This window comes from Colobus angolensis, unplaced genomic scaffold, assembly GCF_000951035.1.
Source record: "Colobus angolensis palliatus isolate OR3802 unplaced genomic scaffold, Cang.pa_1.0 Scaffold434, whole genome shotgun sequence".
Lineage (NCBI taxonomy): Eukaryota > Metazoa > Chordata > Mammalia > Primates > Cercopithecidae > Colobus > Colobus angolensis.
Window position 1 is genome coordinate 1,228,247 of NW_012117755.1, and position 20,752 is coordinate 1,248,998.

The window sequence follows — 20,752 nt, forward strand, 5'->3', positions numbered from 1 at the left end:
ACTTGGAAAGTATTATAAAGATATTTAGCAAAAGTCATAAAGGTTTTCATAATGTTGAACTGATAATTTATTCTAAGACAATTATAAAAACAAAAAAGAAGTGAGTGCATGAACATGTTTATTGTGATTAGTCTCTAATAGCAAATAAAAGGAAAGAGCAGCCTGTATGATATCCTTGATAAAATGAGTGAAAAAGAAAGAATATTATTTTGGTTATATGAAATATATATTTATGGGGAATTTAAAAGTGTGGACACAAAAATTTTGATTGATTTTTGGATGTTTAACTATTTCCATAATGATATATAAGACGAAAATTGAAATACCAAATATGAATTAGTAAATGTAAGAGCATTATTAATTGAAGTATCAACAGCCATATCATCCAGTATCATAAGGAAGGTTCATTATTCAGTTCTAGATCAGTTCATACAGACATATAAGTTATGCATTGCAAAATTCCAGGACGCTATTCACATAGGTTACAACATACATGGAACCTCCTTGAGTTGTTCAAAATAGAAGCTCTGATTTCATGGTTATTTTGCATTTGTGTTAATATGTTCACCTTTTGTGACTCTGATTATCTTATGGTATTCTGTATTGTTAATTATGCAATTACAATGTAAATGATAGATATCTGGTCAATGTGAAAAGCCATGAACTTTGATTCAGAAAATCTACATCGAGTTCATTTCTGTCACTTAATAGCTTTATTCCTTCTCAACTTGTGTTTATGTATAAAGTGGTAAATTGCATACAGATTGAGATGACATAATTAAAACAACTTTATGAATAGTAAGACACTAAAGATTGTTATACATTTTATTATAATACAATTAATTATATTAATAATTATTATGTTGAAGAAAATATATGCTACTATACCAAAATAAAACAATAATTCATTGAAGACATATTTTTCTTGTATTAAAGACATAGAGGTAAGAGGACAGCCAGCGAAGATGTTTATATATTGAAGCTCACATTTAGTGTTATTTACACAGTAGATACGTAACATTTTGCACATAATGTCAAGGTTTTTGTGCTGCCTTCAATGCTTACTTAAAAAATGTTCCTTGTTCATATAACTGAAAAGAATAAAAATGTTGTTCTACTCCGTATTTTTCACTTAAAAACCTCTAGATTAAATCACTTCAAAAGACCTCATATGAGGTTTTGGCAGAGGGTTTGGGGTATGTTTCAAAGACATCTGAATGTATGCTTTCAACTGACTCATTTACCCTCTGCTTTCTGACAGAAGGTATGCATGCACATGTAGGAAAAATAAGTGGAATTGCAAATAAGGTCATTTGCTTTTAGGAATATATGTATATACTATTGATAAATAGATGTATTGACCAATCTTCCTCCAGAAAGTCAATGAAGATGGTTTAATTTTGACCATTTTGAAATGTTCCATTTCTTTTTAAAATTATTTTGCAAGGGTTAGTATTAATTTTATGAAAGTAAAGATTTGAAGGAAGCTAGAATAGGTTTGAAAACTATTACTATCTGGTTTTATTTATTCACCCTTGTCAACAAAGGAAATACTTCCATATTGTAGCTAAGATTAATTATATACCATATGAATAATGTTGATATTGACCATACATATAGGAAGCTTCTGGGAATAGCACAATTAAAGAATAAAAATGTATTTGTAATGCTAAATAAAATTTCTCACTTAAGGTGACAGTTTGAAATTTATGTATTCACTGTTATTTCTCATATTGATTAAAGGAATCTACTTATAGATTAATATTGTGATTTAGAGATAAACAGATATTTTTAGTGCATGCATATATTTGTTATGAGAAAGTGATTCCTTATCATGTTTTTAAGAGAGGCAATGGAGATTTACTACTGAAAAAAATATGAGAGCAAATATGATTACTTTGTAAAGGGCATTTCAAGAACAGTTCTTTTGATCCAAGTAAATAAAATATAAAATTTATCAATTTTAAATATCTCTCAGATGCATTCATTCACTGAACATTAATATGATTATATTTACAATAATTAAAAAATAGTCTTTGGCTTGGAGAAAAACATTTTAATATATCAAGACTGATGATTTTTCTGTCCATTTGACTTAATACTCATTTCCAGTTTAGGGACAAAAAGATCATTTGTAGAAACATGAATTTTGTGAAGCTGTTTTTTAATAATTTTTCTCCCTAATCCCTTAGTATAAATCCTTGGGGGCTTTTTCTTTGAGTATTTATATGTAGGCCATGAAGAGTATCATTTGCATTTTTATTTGAAATTTTCTGACTTTTAGATGAAAAGAGGTCCTAGAAATTTTAGAGTTGTAGAGTCTCCCCTCCCTTAAAGCATTCACGTATTTGTCAAATTTATTTTCTGAGCTCTTAATTTGTTCAGACAGTGTGCTAAGCTCTGGGAAGCAAAGATAACTAAACCATGCTCCTGCTCATCAGGAAACCTCTTCCATAGTGAGAGCAGGCCCATGTTAGAGAATGTAGATGCTGCAAAGGAAGGAATAATCATTTCTACATGGTCGGGTGGATAGCATGGGGAAAGCCTCCAAAACAGTTTTTCAGAGTAAATGACAGCTGCGAGTTTCTTTTAATTATACTGGAGTATCTATTCATAACTGGGGAATAAATACTATTATTCAGATGAAACTTTTTTTCTCTAGTCATACAGTATTTGAATGACTATGGGTTTGGTCATATTAATTATTTTTCAGATACTACAAATCTGAGACAGGATCTCGTTCTCTTGCCCAGGTTGGAGTGCAGTGCTATAATCTCGGCTCACTGCAACCTTCACCTCCTGGATTCAAATGATTCTCCTGCCTCAGCCTCTCAAGTAGCTGGGATTACAGGCGCATGACACCATGCCTGGCTAATTTTTGCATTTTCCGTAGAGATGGGATTTCGCCATGTTGGCCTGACTGATCTCAAACTACTGGCCTCAAGTGATCCGTCCTCATCGGCCTCCCAATCTGTTGGGATTACAGGTGTGAGCCACCGCGCCTGGCCATGTTTCAGATATAATTTTAATTTGGATGCCCCAAACCAGCATCACTCATGTTTAATTCCATTTATCAATGAATGTAATACTAAAGGTAAAATAACATTAACACATAATAATGGAAAGTTACTTTGGTTGTAAAATAAGAATTATATTTAAAGTTGCTTCCTAACTTTTTTTTTTTTATTTTGCATTTTAGATGAAAGAGAAGATGTTCAAAAGAAAACATTCACAAAATGGGTAAATGCACAGTTTTCTAAGGTAAGAATGGTTTGTTACTTTACTTTTAAGATCTAAGTTGTAAAATTTTCAAAATGGACTATGTACCTGTATATCTTAAAAGTCCGTGTTATTTTTCTCATACTGTCATTTTATTTTAGCTGTCCAAATCTGGGAATGTTATGTTCACTCTTATTTAAGGAGTAAGCAGCAGAAGACATGGCAAAGATACACGATGTAATCATATAAAATGTGTATCTTGGATTCTTCTTGACAATGTGAGTTTCTTTAATGACATGAGTCATCAGAGGTTACAGCAGAAACCTTCCATCAAGTAGCTAGAATATGTCACACAGTAGAAGAAGACATGAGGGATTTTTGTTGTGAAAATTATTTCTTTGTCCCTCTTTGTCTTTACCAAGTTCAAGAAAAACAATATAATTGCTTTGGGTGTATTAAGCCACTATAATTTAGAACATATTTCAAATGATTAAAGACAATAAGTTCATCTTGTTTTTCTGCAGTCATCGATCCATACTCTTAATATTTACTTATTTTGCAAATACAACTCAATTTCTAATCAATAGCACAACTCTAGATGATTATAGGTGAACACAGAGCAAGATATTCTTACCCTGAAAAGTAGTATTAGGAATACAATATATGGAGGTTTATTGGTATGTCAAGGTTTAAAAGACTTGCATTTTAATTATTATTCTCGATTTGGGTAAATCAATCAAATGTTTGGTGAGTCAGTTTTCTTATGTTTCCATCATGAATGGTTGTATATGTATATATTGATTGCTTAATTGAAACATCAAATCTAGGTAATGGAAAAATAAAGCTAATAAAATATGGCCCTTAAAGCCAAAGCTTTAAGAGTGGCATAGTTTTGATAATGGATATTTTGTTTCTTATTGTAATGATTTAAAGAGTCACTAAAAGTGAAAATTTCTGGTAAAATGCCTGATACTCTTAATAGCTATGAACTACTCCCTCTATCGGTCTGATTTTGTAAAAATCATGATAATGGATCCAAAACAATCCACTAGGAGATCCAATCTCAAAAGTTCTCCCTTTCCTATGACAAACATTTTTAGAATACTGTCTATTCTTTGTGGTATTTGGTAGTAGAATGTTGCCATGTACTCTTTAATATAACTTACTGAATTTTAACTAATAAAAGTTCATTTTATTTACTTGCTGAATTAATAATAAATTTCTATTATAGACATAAAGTGAAATATATATTTTAAAAATGTTTTTTAAATCCTCAACATTTTTAGCTAAATGAAATAAAATATAACAACACAAATCGAGAAGAATAAATAAAACATAAACCCAGGATATTTAGGATAGGTATTCATAATTCTTGGAATATTTATAAGATAGGTATATATGGTTTAATTGCTGTATATACTGGCATCATTTACATTTTTAAGTTTTGGAATTCTGAAGCAGACGAGATATATTTTCAAAAAAACATACAGACAAATCCGAATTGTGAAGACATTTTCTGAAATAATAAATGTGGCAATACTGTGAATCTTTGAATTGAATCAGAGTAATTTTTAAAAGGTGTGTAAACATGACAAGTACTGTGTATCCTCATTCCCACAAATTGAAATAGATCTTCACTCTGTGCATTAACCTTTTCCATTATCATTTATCACAACTCACCTGTTAATATACAAATCAAAGCTTGATATCCAGTCCATCCTCTATTTATATATTGTTAGCACTGCCTTAGAGCAATTCGGTATATTTTTTTCTGTCCTTATGAATGTCCATATCTTAAAACTGTAAAATATTCACATATATGAGTACATTTACTGTTTTCTTCCCAAATATTTGCATCCTCTAATTCAACTCACACTTTTCAGTTATATTACAAATGTTCTCCCTAAGTCTGTTATAATTGATCAGAAGAGTCACCATTCTTTCAAGTACAGAAATTCTATTATCAAGCATATCCTAGGTGTCAGGAATAGAAATAAAAGTTTACAAAGACAGAGGAGAAAACTTATTTAAAGGTAAAATATGTATACACATGTGCACTAACTTCTAATTTTGAGAACTTGAAAAGAATCTTTTTCCTTTTACTCTTTTCTGTCAAAACTTAGGCAAGTGACTACATTGTTTTAGACACTTTTGAAGAAGATGGGAATTTAGAGGAAGCTCGTTGATTCAGTTTAAGTCACTTGGTGATACCAAAAGATAAACATAATCGTGATATATATCATCATTTGGCAATTTATTGCGTCGCTGCGTATGCCTTTCAGCAGAAGTCTAGCCCTGTAGGATACACAAATTAGTTGAAGTGGAATCTCCTGATCTCATAGAGCCTGCACAGTTATTTGGGAGTTTTTGGTTAACTTCTAAATGGAGTAGAACTGAGTGGGCACAGTGTGGGTGGTCTGAGAAAGCAGTGATCTGAGCTAGAGGGAATCTGGTAACCTTTATGAAGAAAGCTCTAAAATGTGAGCCTATCAAAGGCAGGAATGTATATCTTCTATATAATCTCAATGTTTATTACTAGTGCACTACATATATGGAATAAATACACTAGGTCAGTAGTACAAATCATTACATCTATGCTAAATTTAGAAACAGAAGAAAAACTGAGTGGAAAAATTGTGCTGAAGAAGACTTTAAAAAGAGAAAAAAGACAATGAAAAATTACCTGCCTGTGTGGTAAATTAGACACAGGCACAGACACATTCATATAACTATAAAAATGCCTCACTAATAAACCTAATGCATATTCATTTTTATAGTCATATTAATGTCTGTCTGTGTCTAATTTACCACACAGACAGATGATAATTTTTCATTGCCTTTCATATACACATTTATATAATATTTGGAAATTATAGAGAGACAATAAAATATTTCCTTGTTATTTTGTAAAGCTACGGAAGGGATATTTTAAGGAAATAAATGTGATTAAATGTATCCTTGTTGTTGTGGCATCATTTGAAGCCAAATGTGTCTAATCTAACTGATTTTTCACTTTCCCAGTACCGTTTTAAAAATAAGCCCTCTCTTTTTAAAATAAGTCTTCTATTAACCTTCGATTCCAAAAAATTCTACTAGAATGTGATTTGTCACATCTATTATATAGAGATAACTGAACAATATTTATCTCCACATAAACACAAAGCCATTTCTAGATAAGATTAATTCAGGGTATATATTCTTTCCATGTAATTTATTGATATGTTATAATCCTTTAAAAAGCCTAGTATATACTCTATGGCAAATATAATTTGCATTATAAAAATCATGCTCATCCATGCAGGCTTATTAAAGGAAAGTACAGTTTTGAAATCATGACCAAAAATAATTTTGCCATAAAATGTGCTTGATGTCTGTATTTGAGAAAATTTTTATGGAAAAAATATTTACTGCTAGATCAATTGAGAGAGATAAACTATCTCCCAATGAGTGATATGATGGTTTTGATCCTATACTGAATTTAGTGATCATCATTATTTCCATACTTCACTCTTCTGTCTGACTTTTTTCCAACATGGTATGCATATTTGACTTAAATGAAGTAGAAATGTATGATTAGTTTTGTTTAACGTCTTCACAAAAGCCCATGATATGATGATAGTGTTCCTGGACCAAACTGAGGGTTGGGCTGCTTATCCTTGTGGCCCAGTAAGGAGATGCAGGTGAACTGGAAAAGGAGGGAGTTTTTATTTCTGTAACTGGTTACAGGGAGAAGGCCTGGAAATTATCCCCAGACCAACTCAAAATTACAAAGTTTTCCAGAGCTTATATATCTTCTACACTATATGTCTACATGTAAGTGTGCATTCATCTAAAGATATAAGTGATTTACTTCTTCTAATCTATAACTAAGATCTGATTCCTGAAGACCTTCCTCTGGAGACTCAGTAAATTTACTTAATCTAAATGGGTCCAGGTGCTGGGATGATTACCCTTATCTTATCTCCTGATAAACCATGGAGTTTGGGGGAGTTCCTTCAGACCCCCAGTAAACTTATTTGTGGAGGCCTGGGGAGTCTCTTCAGACCCCCAATAAAACTTTGTTAATCCTAAAAGGGTCCTGTTAAGAATTCTTTCATTATCTTGTCATGCTTCAAGGCCCAGGAAAGGCTTGGGCAAAACTCTTGGCGGACTTTTGTTACCTTCCAGCCTTTGTATAAGAGCGCTGGCTCCATCAGCTTCTAATATTTAACTTTACCACCCAGTCAGTGCTGAAACAGTTGTTATGGAGGCCTCCATTAGTGAGACCTCACCTGCCACAATAGTTAATTTACCTCTTCATTGCCACAACGTGTATGTCTACATTAAAAAGCCAGGACTCGCCCTCTTTGAACAGCATTATGTGATAAAATAAATTGATATGACATACTTTTTGCAAGGTTTATTTTTAATTTACCTTTTAGCCAGCATAAGCATGATGTAGTGTAAATTAACACTAAACTTGTGAGTCAGTAAAGCAGGCTTTCTGTTTTTAACCTTTAAGTTCAGGGGTACATGTGCAGGTTTGTTATATAGGTAAACTTGTGTCATGGGGGTTGGTTGTACAGATTATTTCATCACCCAGATATTAAGCCTAGGACTCATTAATTATTTTTCCTGATCCTCTGCCTCCTCCCACCCTCCACCCTCCACCCTGCAATAAGCCCCAGTGTGCGTTATTCCCCTCTGTGTGTCCATGTGTTCTCATCATTTAGCTCCCACCTATAAGTGAGAATGTGCAGTACTTGGTTTTCTGTTCCTGCATCAGTTTGCTAAGAATAATGACATCCAGCTCCATCCATGTCCCTGCAAAGGATATGATCTCATTCTTTCTTATGGCTGCACAGTATTCCATGGTGTATATGTACCACATTTTCTTGATCCAGTCTATCATTGATGGGCATTTGGGTTGATTCTATGTCTTTGCTATTGTAAATAGTGCTGCAGTGAACATATGTATGCACATGTCTTTATAATAGGATGATTTATATTTCTCTGGGTATATGCCCAATAATGAGATTGCTGGGTTGAATGGTAGTTCTGTTTTTAGCCCTTTGAGGAATCACTACACCGACTTCCACAATGGTTTAACTAATTTACTCTCCCACCAACAGTGTATAAGTATACCATTTTCTCCACAACCCCACCAGCACATTATTTTTTGATAAAGCAGGCTTCTTTACACCACTGTCTACTTTAGGAGAAAACGTTATATCCATACTTTAATTTATTTGAAAAGGTAAATATAAAATTGAAACTCTCTGAGTAGTTCATGCCTACTTGTAACAAAACATATATTAAAAGGGCATTCTGAATAGCAAATCATATGAACACAAAATAGTCCCATTTTTGTCATTATGTAATATATTTTATGAATTGAATTTAAAAATGCATGTATTTATGAATATTTTTCTACTGAATCTCTCCTTCTTATTTGCTTCTATTATTTTCCATGCTCTCATCTGGTCTTCTTGAGAACATGTCATTTTAGTTGTAATCATTGTGTTCCTAACTCCATAATTTCGTGATGTTATTGAAACACACATGAATTGTAATTCTGCAACCTAGTTTGTAATAAACCGTGTTTCCTTGTTTCTCTACATTGGATGAATCTGTTCCTACAGCAACTAGTAACCCCAACAATCTGACCGGTGAGAAATTCAATCTCCATAACATTTTGCATTCTTCTGCTTCTTCCCACTTCCATTCTGAACGGCCAGGTAGAGTCCAGAATACTGTAACTGTCCTAGTTTTCAGTGCATTTTGGTCATAGCTGATATGCTTAATAGCCAAGTAAACATGATTACATAAAGGACAGCTTGTCCACAATGCCATGCCTTGTTTTAACACAGAAGAGCATTTATTCATGTGTTATTATCCTACTACATTCTGTATGCCAATTCATGTTCTCAACACGTACACACACACACACACACACACACACAAACACACATGCACACACACACATTTACATGCAGCCAGTAAGCATGTTATAATTTAAAATGAGCTTAGACTTTTTTAAATAAAAGGATGATACTGGGACAAAGTGGCAAAACATTATTTCAGTGAAGGAGGTAGCAATATATATGTACCTTTCCATTGTGTAAGTTAATTCTAAATCTGTATATAACGAACACATTTATATATAACTATTGTACAATGTGCCTGCTTTAACAGAAGTAATCGAGCAGAGCTATTGTGCCTTGAAAGGTTTTACATAGATCTAAAATGAGTCCTGTGCCCCTGGCTTCTTGTTTCTTTTTATCTGATAATAGGAAGAATTAAATCATTAGAGGAGATGACATATAGTGAATTATGTCTCTGGATGCTGATGAGCAGCCTGTATAAGACTTTGGTAACAATTGAATTATTTAGTGCAATTATTTTGGAGAGATGAATATTGATACAGGAAACTTACAGAAATCTCGTTTCAGAAATAGTGAGGATTGGGAACTTTTTGTTTATGTATACCATCATGTTAATAATCCTACTGAAAATTATATGTATATGGTTAGTTGCTCCAATAATCATATGAATCAAGTATTCAAGATGAGTAAAATGTGAATGTAGGTGGCTTGCTCACAGTAAATGGAAGAGATGAAGCTAGAACCCAAGAAAATGGACTTTAAAACTCATGATATTTCCATACCTATTATTGTTGGGACAACAATCCCACCTACCCAATGATGCATTTTTGGGACACATCATAAAGTTGGTAAGTCCTATGAGAAGCAGGCAGGGGGGCTGGAGACAGTGAAGACTCAATAATAGGCGGTATTAAATGCTTGCTTACTAACAGAGGCTTTAATCCACCTTTGAATGTTTAATAACCCCAAAATGCAACCCTTGTTTAGGGAGTTTTTTAGTTGATTCTTTCTGAATGATTTCTAATACAGACGTCCCTCAATTTGTGTCGTTAGGTCCCTATAAACCCATCGTAAGTTGAAAATATCACAAGTTAAAAATGCCTTTAATATACCTAACCTACGAAACAACATAGCTTAGCCTACCCTCCTTGAAATGTGATCACTTAACACTATCCTAGAGTTGGGCAATCATTTTGCACAAAACCTATTTTATAATAAAGCTAGCTCATGTAATTGAATATTGCGCTGAAAGTGAAACACAGAATGCATGTATGGGTACTCAAAATACAGTTTCTACTAAATGTGTATCACTTTGCACTATTATGAAGTCAAAGTATCTTAAGTCAAGAACTGTTTGTGCTTTAAATGTTAATATTTTTGCCTACTGCATTTTGGTGAATGAAGTAATCTTAGTTTTCAGTATAGTTATCTAAACTGAATATTTTCATTTTCAAATATTGCTTTTTATTTCTACTACTCATAAACAAATTATTGTGTGTGAATGACAATGTGAATATTAACTTAAAACAGTTTTATATGAAAATCAAAATACCACTTTACTGGCATGTACTACACTTGGTGTTAAGATGACTTGTAGAATGATGTGTTTGTGTTTGGAATCAAGATGATTATACTAAATGGTTTAATCTACTGAGAACCATTCCCTTGAATGTTTTCCTGAAACAATCTTTGCAAAGTACCTGAGTAACAAAGGATATTATTCAGTTAGTGAGACAAAAATGGATTGTGATAGGTGTCACTGTTTTCAATGAAAGACAAATCACTTATTGTTAATAGTAAAGAAGTTTCTTGGAAATACGTTGTTGTTTATCAACCCAGTGTTACTGAGATCTTGACAATTCCTTTTAGAAGGTAAATGTTCTGGTCTCTAAGTTACCATGTCCTGAAATACAAGAAAATTGAAATTACTGATTACACCTATATTGTATGGAGTGGTCTCAGTGCCAAGCATACTTAGCTTGCATATGTAAATATTTACCAATTAGCATGATTGTTGCTAGCAAAAAAAAAAAAAAAAAAAATTCTCTATGGCTGATGGACCAATTCATTATTTATCTGATTTTAGTTTGCTTTCTAGCAAAACAACGCATATTGACATTAGTGATGTATTTTTATTTTGGAAAGAACAATTGACACTCTGGTACTATCCTATCAGAGATATATGTTTACTAAATAACCTTTCAACATTTAACAAATACTTATTGAATGTCAATTATGTGCTAATCATACTATCATACAGTGATGAAGGCACAACCCAACATGGTTTTCCCTCTCCAAGAGATTATCATCTGAGAAAGGAAACAGTTGCATCAACAAATAATTAAAATAAAACATAATCTTTAAGGTAATAGAAATGCTGTGGGAACAGAAGACAGAATGACTAATTGCTTGGAGAGGATAACAGCTTTTTAAAAGATGGTGACATTTAATCTGGTGTTGTCTACGCAGAGACAATTTCAAGAAAGATGAAGGCAGCAGGAATTGCAGGTAGAAATGTGTAATAATTGAAGAAGTATGACTTGTCAGGTGAGTAGTAGCAAGGGAGATCTTTAGGAGTGAAGAAGAGAGGTTGTGAGAGGGCATATAATGCCATTCTTGAAGAATTATATTTTTGTGGGGCTGGATGAGCTAACAATAAGATAATGGCTTAGTCATGTTAATTTGCAACTTCTCATTGAAGACTGTGAAGCTCTAAAACAACAGACAATGATAGAAGAATTAGACTGCCCCACCACCACTAATGCTTCATGTAAAATTTGGTCTGAAGTCTACCCTTTATATTTGGCAATAGACATAGAGTCCTAAAATGAAAAAGCAAGCAGGCTACCATTTTTGTAGAGTTGTTTGATACCATGCACACTCCAAAATGGTGCAGCAAAACACATTGGAATTACCTAGAAAGTGTGTTAAAACATGGATTGCCGCCGGGCGCGGTGGCTCAAGCCTGTAATCCCAGCACTTTGGGAGGCCGAGACGGGCGGATCACGAGGTCAGGAGATTGAGACCATCCTGGCTAACACGGTGAAACCCCGTCTCTACTAAAAAATACAAAAAACTAGCTGGGCGAGGTGGCGGGCGCCTGTAGTCCCAGCTACTCGGGAGGCTGAGGCAGAAGAATGGCGTGAACCCGGAAGGTGAAGCTTGCAGTGAGCTGAGATCCAGTCACTGCACTCCAGCCTGGGCGGCAGAGCGAGACTCCGTCTCAAAAAAAAACATGGATTGCTGGGGCCCATAGTCAGAGTTTCTAATTCCATACGTCTAGGGTGGGACCTAGGAATCTGGATTTCTAACAGGTTCTCAGGTGATGCTGATGCTGGCGGCCAAAGAACCACACTTTGAGAACCACAGTGTTAGAATTTCAGTAATTTAATCAGGTCTGTAGTAGAGAATGTTTGAGGAAACCCCACTGAGGAATTTGTTGAACCCTCAAAGGGAAATGACCTTTTTCCAGTTGAGAATCACTGCAAGTACTTGATTTAAATTGGGATTTATCTTGTGGGGACTATACTCAAAAACTGAACAAGTTAAAAGACTCAAAATCAATCAATCTGATACTAATTGAGCATTCTTCATCCAAAATGTTTGAAACTAGAAATGTTTCAAATTTTGGATTTTTGTTTGGAGTATTTGCATTATACTTACTGGTTGAGCATCTCAAATCCAAAAATCTGAAATCCAGAATGCTCCAACGAGCATTTTCTTTGTGTTTCATGTCAGTGCTCAAAAGATTTCTGATTTGGGAACATTTTGGATTTGGAATTTTTGGATTTGGAAGGCTCAACCTATACCTATTTTTTTAAATGTGTCTGTGTGTATATATATATACATATATATACACATATATATATACATATATATGTAATATAATATGTAGTTGTTTTAGGTTATAAGACTTAAAAATACTTATCTGATTGACACACACACACACATATATATATATATGATATTTTTTAAAATCCCAGTTATTTTGTGTTTCAGGGCAGATAGGTGATGAATAAAGATATTAATATAATTGAGTTCAAAGTTTAGAAAAAACAGTTTGTTGAGGCATTACTGTTGACTTATCTGCAAATGTCTTTCACTGCAATCCTTTCATGGGCAATTGTATATTTTTCTTAGGAATAAAACATTTCCAATTGGCATACAGAGTCTTTTCATCTCTCTTTTGTGTTTCACTTTGCTTCAGCAGAAGGATTTCATTCTAGTGACACTCTGAAGGTCTTCCTCTGTGCTTCACTTAAGGGCATTGAATTTTTAACCTTACCAAGATTCCTATGGATTCCTAGAATTATATTTCAAATTATGATCATGGTAGCCAGAACACAAAGAATTAAGATCTAGTCTGACAGTAATGTATTGATATAAGTTCAACTGTAGAAACCTCTCTTGTAATAATGCACATGGAGGTCAGACCTGTGTCTATCTTGGAACATAAAAGGCAGAGTACGGTTTTTTAAAGGGCTTTGCTTTATTGTATCCCAATTTAGCTAATTTCACTGTACCAGTTCTATATGCAGAGATAAGTAACAGTAAAAGTAGACAAAAAGTGATCTATAAACAAGCGATCACTTTCAGTCTTGTCCAGAATTGTAGCCAGGTGATGAATGCAAACTAAGAGACCTTTCATTAGAAATGTGTGAAGTCACTCTTCGGTTTAGCATTAGCTGTCTTTTAATGAGAACAAATGAGAGTTGCAGATGAATTTGCTAAAAGTTTCTTTCTTTGATTTAGTTCACCTGGCCCAAAGGAAAAAAAAAAAATGTCTTCAATCTACAAGGTCTATGGAAAGTACTTTTCATAGGAACTAGTTCTATTAAAATTACCTGCAGTTATTATGTCAGTCAGAGAATAAATATTTTGAGTATTATATCTGTACTTGAAGTTCTTATCCTTTACAAATAATTTATATTTAAGGAAACATGCTTTGACAGAAATATACATGAAGTCTACATTCACTACCTATTTCGTATCAGGTGCTCTATTGTTTTGAATATAACAGTTAAGAGATAAGTCCATTTAGTCGTAGGGCCCTATTAGCTAGCAAGCTAAATCAAAGAAGGAAACATTTAGCAAACTATCTGACATTCTCTGTATTTGTTTGTCAACTTGTTTGTTTTTTCTCTCTGCAACTAGAATATAGAATTTCAGAAAGTGACAAGTGCTAAGAGAAAAAAATAAAGCAGGACAAGGGTAGAATAGGGATATTTCAAGGGATAGGTTGCTATTTTATGTAGTAGGTCATGGAAAAGCCTCACTTAAGAGGCATACAAAAAACCTGAAGGAAGGAAAGGAGTGAATCTTGCAGGTGTCTTGGAGAAGAGAGTTCTAGGCAGAGGGAAGAATATGTACACTCTGAGGAGAGAGTGCGTGTCTGTGGGACAACAAGAATCAAGATGGCTGGTGCAGAGTAACTGAGGAAGAGCAGTAGGAGCTACAACTGGAATGGTATTAGGACAAATCAGGTAGGGCCTTATTGACCATTGTAAAGGTCTTGGCTTGTACATTGTGGGAGATTAGGAGATTGTGAGGGTTCTGAACAGTAGCCAGAAATAATGTAAGTTAGAATGTAGGATGCAAAGGTAGAAGTAGAGAGGTGAGTTAGAGGATAATGTAGTAATGAAAGCTGGGTGTGTGTGTGTGGCTAGGATTAGGTTGGTGTCCATGGATCTGGGGAGAAATGATCACATTTTGGATACATTTTGAAAGTAGATGTAACAGGATTTGCTGATGGACTAAAAATGGAGATTGAGAGAGTGGAGAAAAGCAGTTTTAGCTTGAGCAAAAGGAAGGATGGGATGGTTATTTACCAGGATAAGAAAGACTATTGCAGGAGAGGGTTTGGTGGCAAAGTATAGGTAAATTTCCCGTGGGAAATCACTGAAAATAATTTTAGTTTTAGTATATTTTTATGGAAGGAGTATTTATTTTCAACTCCTAAAATTTACCTTCAAGGACAAAAATAAATAAATTTATCTCTATTAAAAAATAAGAAACAACGAGAGATGATACAGGTGTCTCTAGCATTGTGTGTGTGTACAATCAGTGAATGTTAACTTGTAAATCCAGTAGTGGTAATGTGATCTTTGTCTCTCTTCACATCTTATAGTGTGCAAAGTCTATGTCTACATTCATATTTTTGCATGTAGATGTCCAGTTGTTTCAGCACTATTTGTTGAAAAGGCTATCTTTGCTCCACTCTATTGCCATTGCCCCTTTGTGAAAGATCACTAGGCTGTATTTATGTGGGTCTGTTTCCATGCTCTTTATTCTGTACTGTTGGTGTATTTGTCTATTATTTTGCCAATACACTTTCTTGATTTCTGTCTGTTCATAGTAAGTCTTGTAGCCAGATAGTGTCAGTTTTGCAACTTTGTTCTTCTCATTCAATACTGTGTGGATTATTCTGGGTCTTTTCCCTTTCATATAAATTTTAGAAGCAGTTTGTCTATATGAGGTAAGGTAACTTGCTGGGATTTTGATTGGGATTGCATTAAATCTATAGATCAACTTGAGAAGAACTGACTTCTTTACAATATTGAGTCTTTCTATCCATGAACACTGAATATTTCACCATTTATTTAGTTCTTCTGATATCTTTCATCAGAGTTTTGCAGTTTTCTTGTAAAGATCTCGTACTTTTTAAAGATTTATCCCTAAGTATTTTATTTTTGAAAATGTTAGTGGAAATGGCATTGTGTTTTACATTTCAAATTCCACTTGTTCATTGGTGGTATACAAGAAACAATCAAATTTTGTATATTAATCTTGTATCCTGCAACTTTGCTACAATTGCTTATTATTTCCAGGAGTTACTTTTCGATTCTTTCAGATTTTCTACATAGATGATCATGTCATCTGTGAAGAAATACAGCTTCATTTCTACATTCCAATAGATCTGTCCATTTTTTTGTCTTATTGCATTAGTTAGGACTTTCAATATGATGTTGAAAAGAAATGGTAAGAGATATTTTTGTCTTGTTCCTGTTCTTCCTGAGAAAGTTTTCATTTCCTTACCACTAAATAGGATGTCAATTATAGGTGTTTTTGTTCTTTTTTTATATTATCATGACCTTGTTTTATGAAATACAATTATTTCTCTCCTAACTTTCTGTGAACTTCAATTATAATTTTCCCATAATTCTCTTCTGCTTTCATTGCTCATGTTTTCTGTTTTCTTCCCATTTGTTCTTATTTGTTTTATTTTGAGGAATTGTTTCTCATTATTGAAGTCATTCCTCAAACGACAAGTGATCTTAGCTTTTGATTTATATTTAAGTGTGAGATACTAACATTTGATAAAATTAAAAACTATTTCATGATTAATATACATTTAATATAAAACAGAATAGTTGAATACATTTGTTGACATATATGTGTGTGTGTGTGTGTGTGTGTGTGTGTGTATGTGTGTGTATGTAAAGTCCAAAAGGAGAAACATCTGATGCATTCTGGATAAAGACAGGAAAACCATGAGTACTACAACTACCTCCATTAAAACTTAACCTTGTGTTGAAAATATTAGCTATTGCAACCAGACAAGATAAACTAATTCAAGAAAAACAATTGAAAGCAGCAGTAATGGATCCCAATTTACAGATATAATTGTTTACCTCAAGAGATCACAAGAAACAAAAATATTAACAAACACAAATATGAACACAAGCAAATACCAATAAAATAATTTAGTAAGTTAGCAGAATATAAAATTTACAGGCAAAATCAATGAAATTCATTTTATAGATGATAATGAGCTAGAAGTTTTTATGGATGGTGCACACCCATTTGCAATAATAACAACAACAACAAAAACACAAGAAACACATTTAACAAGAAATTTCAATACCTATGTTTAAAACTCTCCTGAACAATCCAAAAGGAAATCAAGGAGAAAGATGCAACTTGTTCCTGAAAAGCATGCTTAACATCATAAAGTAAGCTATTGTTTTTAAGTTAATGTGTAAATTAAAGGCATTCCAATATAATAGGTAGTATTTTTTTCTGGAGTTGGATAAATCGATTATAATATTTATATAGAAAAATACACAAGTAAAAATAACCAGAAAAACACTAAAAACAGATATCGATGAAGGGATAGGGAAACAAAATTATACATTAAAACTTAGGGAAAAAGGCTGGGCGCGGTGGCTCACGCCTGTAATCCCAGCATTTTGGGAGGCGCTTGCAGTGAGCCGAGATTGCACCACTGCACTCCAACCTGGGCGACAGAGCAAGACTCGGTCTCAAAAAAAAAAAAAAAAGAAAGAAAGAAAAAACACTTAGGGGAAAACTATCATATTAAATTGTCAATAAAAACTAACAATTTATTGAAATGTGTTTTGTAAAAATATATTTCTGTCAACTGGGAATGTCTGGTAGTAATGAGTATGCCTAGCATGCGGATGTTCATTGCTAAGTCTCATTCCACATTGAAAGAAACCACAGCTCATTAGAAGAATATTTGGTACTTCATCCTGGCCAAAGAGCATAGTGAGTGAGCCTGCAATCTCTGTTAGAGCCATAAGGCAAGGAAGTACTTCCCCAAATTTGCTAACATCTTGAGTTGTTCATTTTTCTTCTCCTGTTCTCTTTATGCTTGTAGAGTTATGCCTTTTTAAAAGGTTTTTTCCTCTCATTTTATGGAAAGTCTTCAAATAATTGTTTAAAAATATTTATAGATGTTCATACTCATATATTTTCCTGATACTGAAAGAGAAATTTATGCATTTAGTAACAATAAGTATTGACCTAGATTTTCTCTAATGGTCTCTTCAGGAATCTGGAGCATTCTCTGTCTCCACAAAGGATGGACATGTTTGATTTCAATATGCCAGTTTTCAAGTAAATTTGATTTAGTTTCTATATTTTAAGAATAAAGTCAAAGCAGGATATTACTGATTGTAGTATCATAACTTACTTCTGAAACACTGAATACAATTTTGGAATGTCAGCAATATCCAGTTAATATTTAAGTATGCCTCACTATATAACATGTGCATACATTCTGGAAGAAGCATTTAAAATGAAGACTGCTTCTAATTATATATATATATATATATATATATATATATATATATTTTTTTTTTTTTTTGAGACGGAGTCTCGCTCTGTCGCCCAGGCTGGAGTGCAATGGCGCGATCTCGGCTCACTGCAAGCTTCGCCTCCCGGGTTTACACCATTCTCCTGCCTCACCCTCCCGAGTAGCTGGGACTACAGGCGCCCGCCATCTCGCCCGGCTAATTTTTTGTATTTTTTAGTCGAAACGGGGTTTCACCGTGTTAGCCAGCATGGTCTCGATCTCCTGACCTCGTGATCCACCCGTCTCGGCCTCCCAAAGTGCTGGGATTACAGGCTTGAGCCACCACACCTGGCCCTAATAATATATTAAATGAGCTATGTAAGTAGAGTTTTATGATAGCTGATATTGTGAATTTATTCAGAGACTATTTATATAAGGCATTTCAACATATCCGCTAAAGAACAAACCTATCATCTAAGTCAGTAAACCAGTGATTTGAATTAAAAAAACAAACAAAAAGAAAATACGAAGCAACTTGAAAGATCATTAAATATACTACCTGATAAGTTAAGATTCTAAACAGTTACATCATATGAATAGTTTACTATGTATTATATATTTTCTATTTCCACTTTGTTATAGGTAAGCTAATCAGATGTCTCAAGTTATAAAACAATAGTGCTAACTTATAGAAGTGCTGCCTGTCTTCCACTTCCCAAAATACACAAGATTTTATTCTTCATAAATGACAACATTTGCTGTTTGTTTTCTGTGTTTGAAAGGGAAGTACAGGAATGAAATAATGTATTTTGCAACAACTTGGATGGAGCTGGAGGCCATTATTCTAAGTAAAGTAATTCAGGAATGGAAAACCAAACACTGTATGTTCTCACTCATAAGTAGGAGCTCAACGATGAAGATGCAAAGGCATAAGAATGATAAAATGGACTTTAGGGACTCAGGGCAAGGGAAAGGGTAGGAGAGGGGTGAGAAATAAAAGCCTACGTATTGGATACAGTGTATACTGTTCAGGTGATGGGTGCACCAAAATCTCAGAAATCACCACTGAAGAACCTACCCAGGTAACCAAAAACCATCTGTTCCCCCAAAATTATTGAAATAAAAAATTTTAAAATTTTAAAAAATTAAGAAAAGGAAGTACATTTTCATGTGTTGCTCTGTTTTAGTATACCTGGTGCAGAGGTCCCTGAGAATTTTTTTCTTTTTCCTTTTTTTTTTTTTTAAAAAAATATATATATCACACATTTGAGGCAAGATGATAGGGTCTGGAGGCAGGGAACCTAAGGCCATTTCACACTGACTTCCCTAGAATTAAACTGAAGGCAAAACCCTAACTTTCCACTCCTAAGTAACATAAGGACCAGAGGCTACTCCCGTTGCAAACCCCCACCTTTTCTGTGCAGCAGATGGGAAACTGGCTGTCCCCAAACAATCAGACTGATTACAGGCCCAGTCTTTGTTTTCATAGAAGTACAACGCTGTAACTTCACCTTAGCCTCTGAGTGGTTGTTTTTTGCAACCAATCAGATGATTGCACAGGAGTGTGTCCTACGTAACTCTGCTTCAGCCTCTGATTGGTTGCTTTCCACAACCAATCAGACCAATTGCAGACCACCACTTCATTTACATGAAGTGAACATGAAGTGGCCAATGGGAAACCTGTAGAGGGTATTTGGCCCCCAGAAGATTTTCTCTATCCAGGCTTTTGAGCAGTTGCTCAGCCCACTCCCACACTATGGTGTGTACTTTCATTTTAAATAAATCCCTTCATTCCTTCCTTGCTTTGTGTATTTTGTCCAATTTTTTGATCAAGATGCAAAGAACCTGGACACCCTCCACCAGTGACACATTGATATGATCTTATTATATTGGGCTGATAACTCACCTACACTTTTACCTTCTGAATAGAAAAGGCACTGGATTAGAGATGTATATATGTAGGTGTGCTGGGATCAACTATGCCATTTGCAGGGTACCTTACTTCTTGAGCAAGAAGGTAACTAAAAGATGAATGAATAGGCAATATAATTTCTTTTAAAAATGAATTAATCAGCTTTTGTGGATACAACAAGAGGACTGTTATTTTGGTTCTTTCACAATTTTCTATAGTAAAATTTGTTAGTATTAAGGTATAATGTTGATACATATATTTTTAAAAGATATAAAAGTAAAGATTTTAAAAGAGAATTAAAAAGATTTTGAGGGAACTGTTTTAGATTAAGTAAGATAATAAAGAGAAACAATGCTTAAAATATTAGAAAAAAAGGCTTATGAGAAAAGTCAGAAGTAATGAAATTGTCTAGCCAAAGTAGAAAATAAACCAAATGATACCTTTCTCATATTAGTTATTTGAATGCTTTGGTTTTGTTTTTCTTTATTTTATATTCTGTTAGACACTGTCTTTCTTGTTTTCAACCATTCTTTTCTATGTAACATTAGACAGTGTCTAACAATAATATGCAAAAGAAAAAGGTTGTGAAGAAACTACCCACATTTTCTCTTCAAAAGAAAAAATAGTCTGAGAACTCTGAATGTCTAAAGTCCTTGAATAATAATGGGAAATGGAGGATGGTTTATGAGTGTTTTTCAGTATTAGCAAAAGACTGACAAA

At 33.7% G+C, this 20,752-nt stretch overlaps 1 protein-coding gene across 1 annotated transcript in view; it reads left to right on the plus strand.

Annotated features, from left to right (window-relative positions):
* The window catches only part of DMD (dystrophin), a 2,170,472-nt gene that overhangs the window by 196,208 nt on the left and 1,953,512 nt on the right, over positions 1 to 20,752 (plus strand). Inside the window, exon 2 of the mRNA XM_011957103.1 lies at positions 3,200 to 3,261. Coding sequence (XP_011812493.1) covers positions 3,200 to 3,261 — 62 coding nt within the window. The remainder of the gene's footprint in view (positions 1 to 3,199; positions 3,262 to 20,752) is intronic.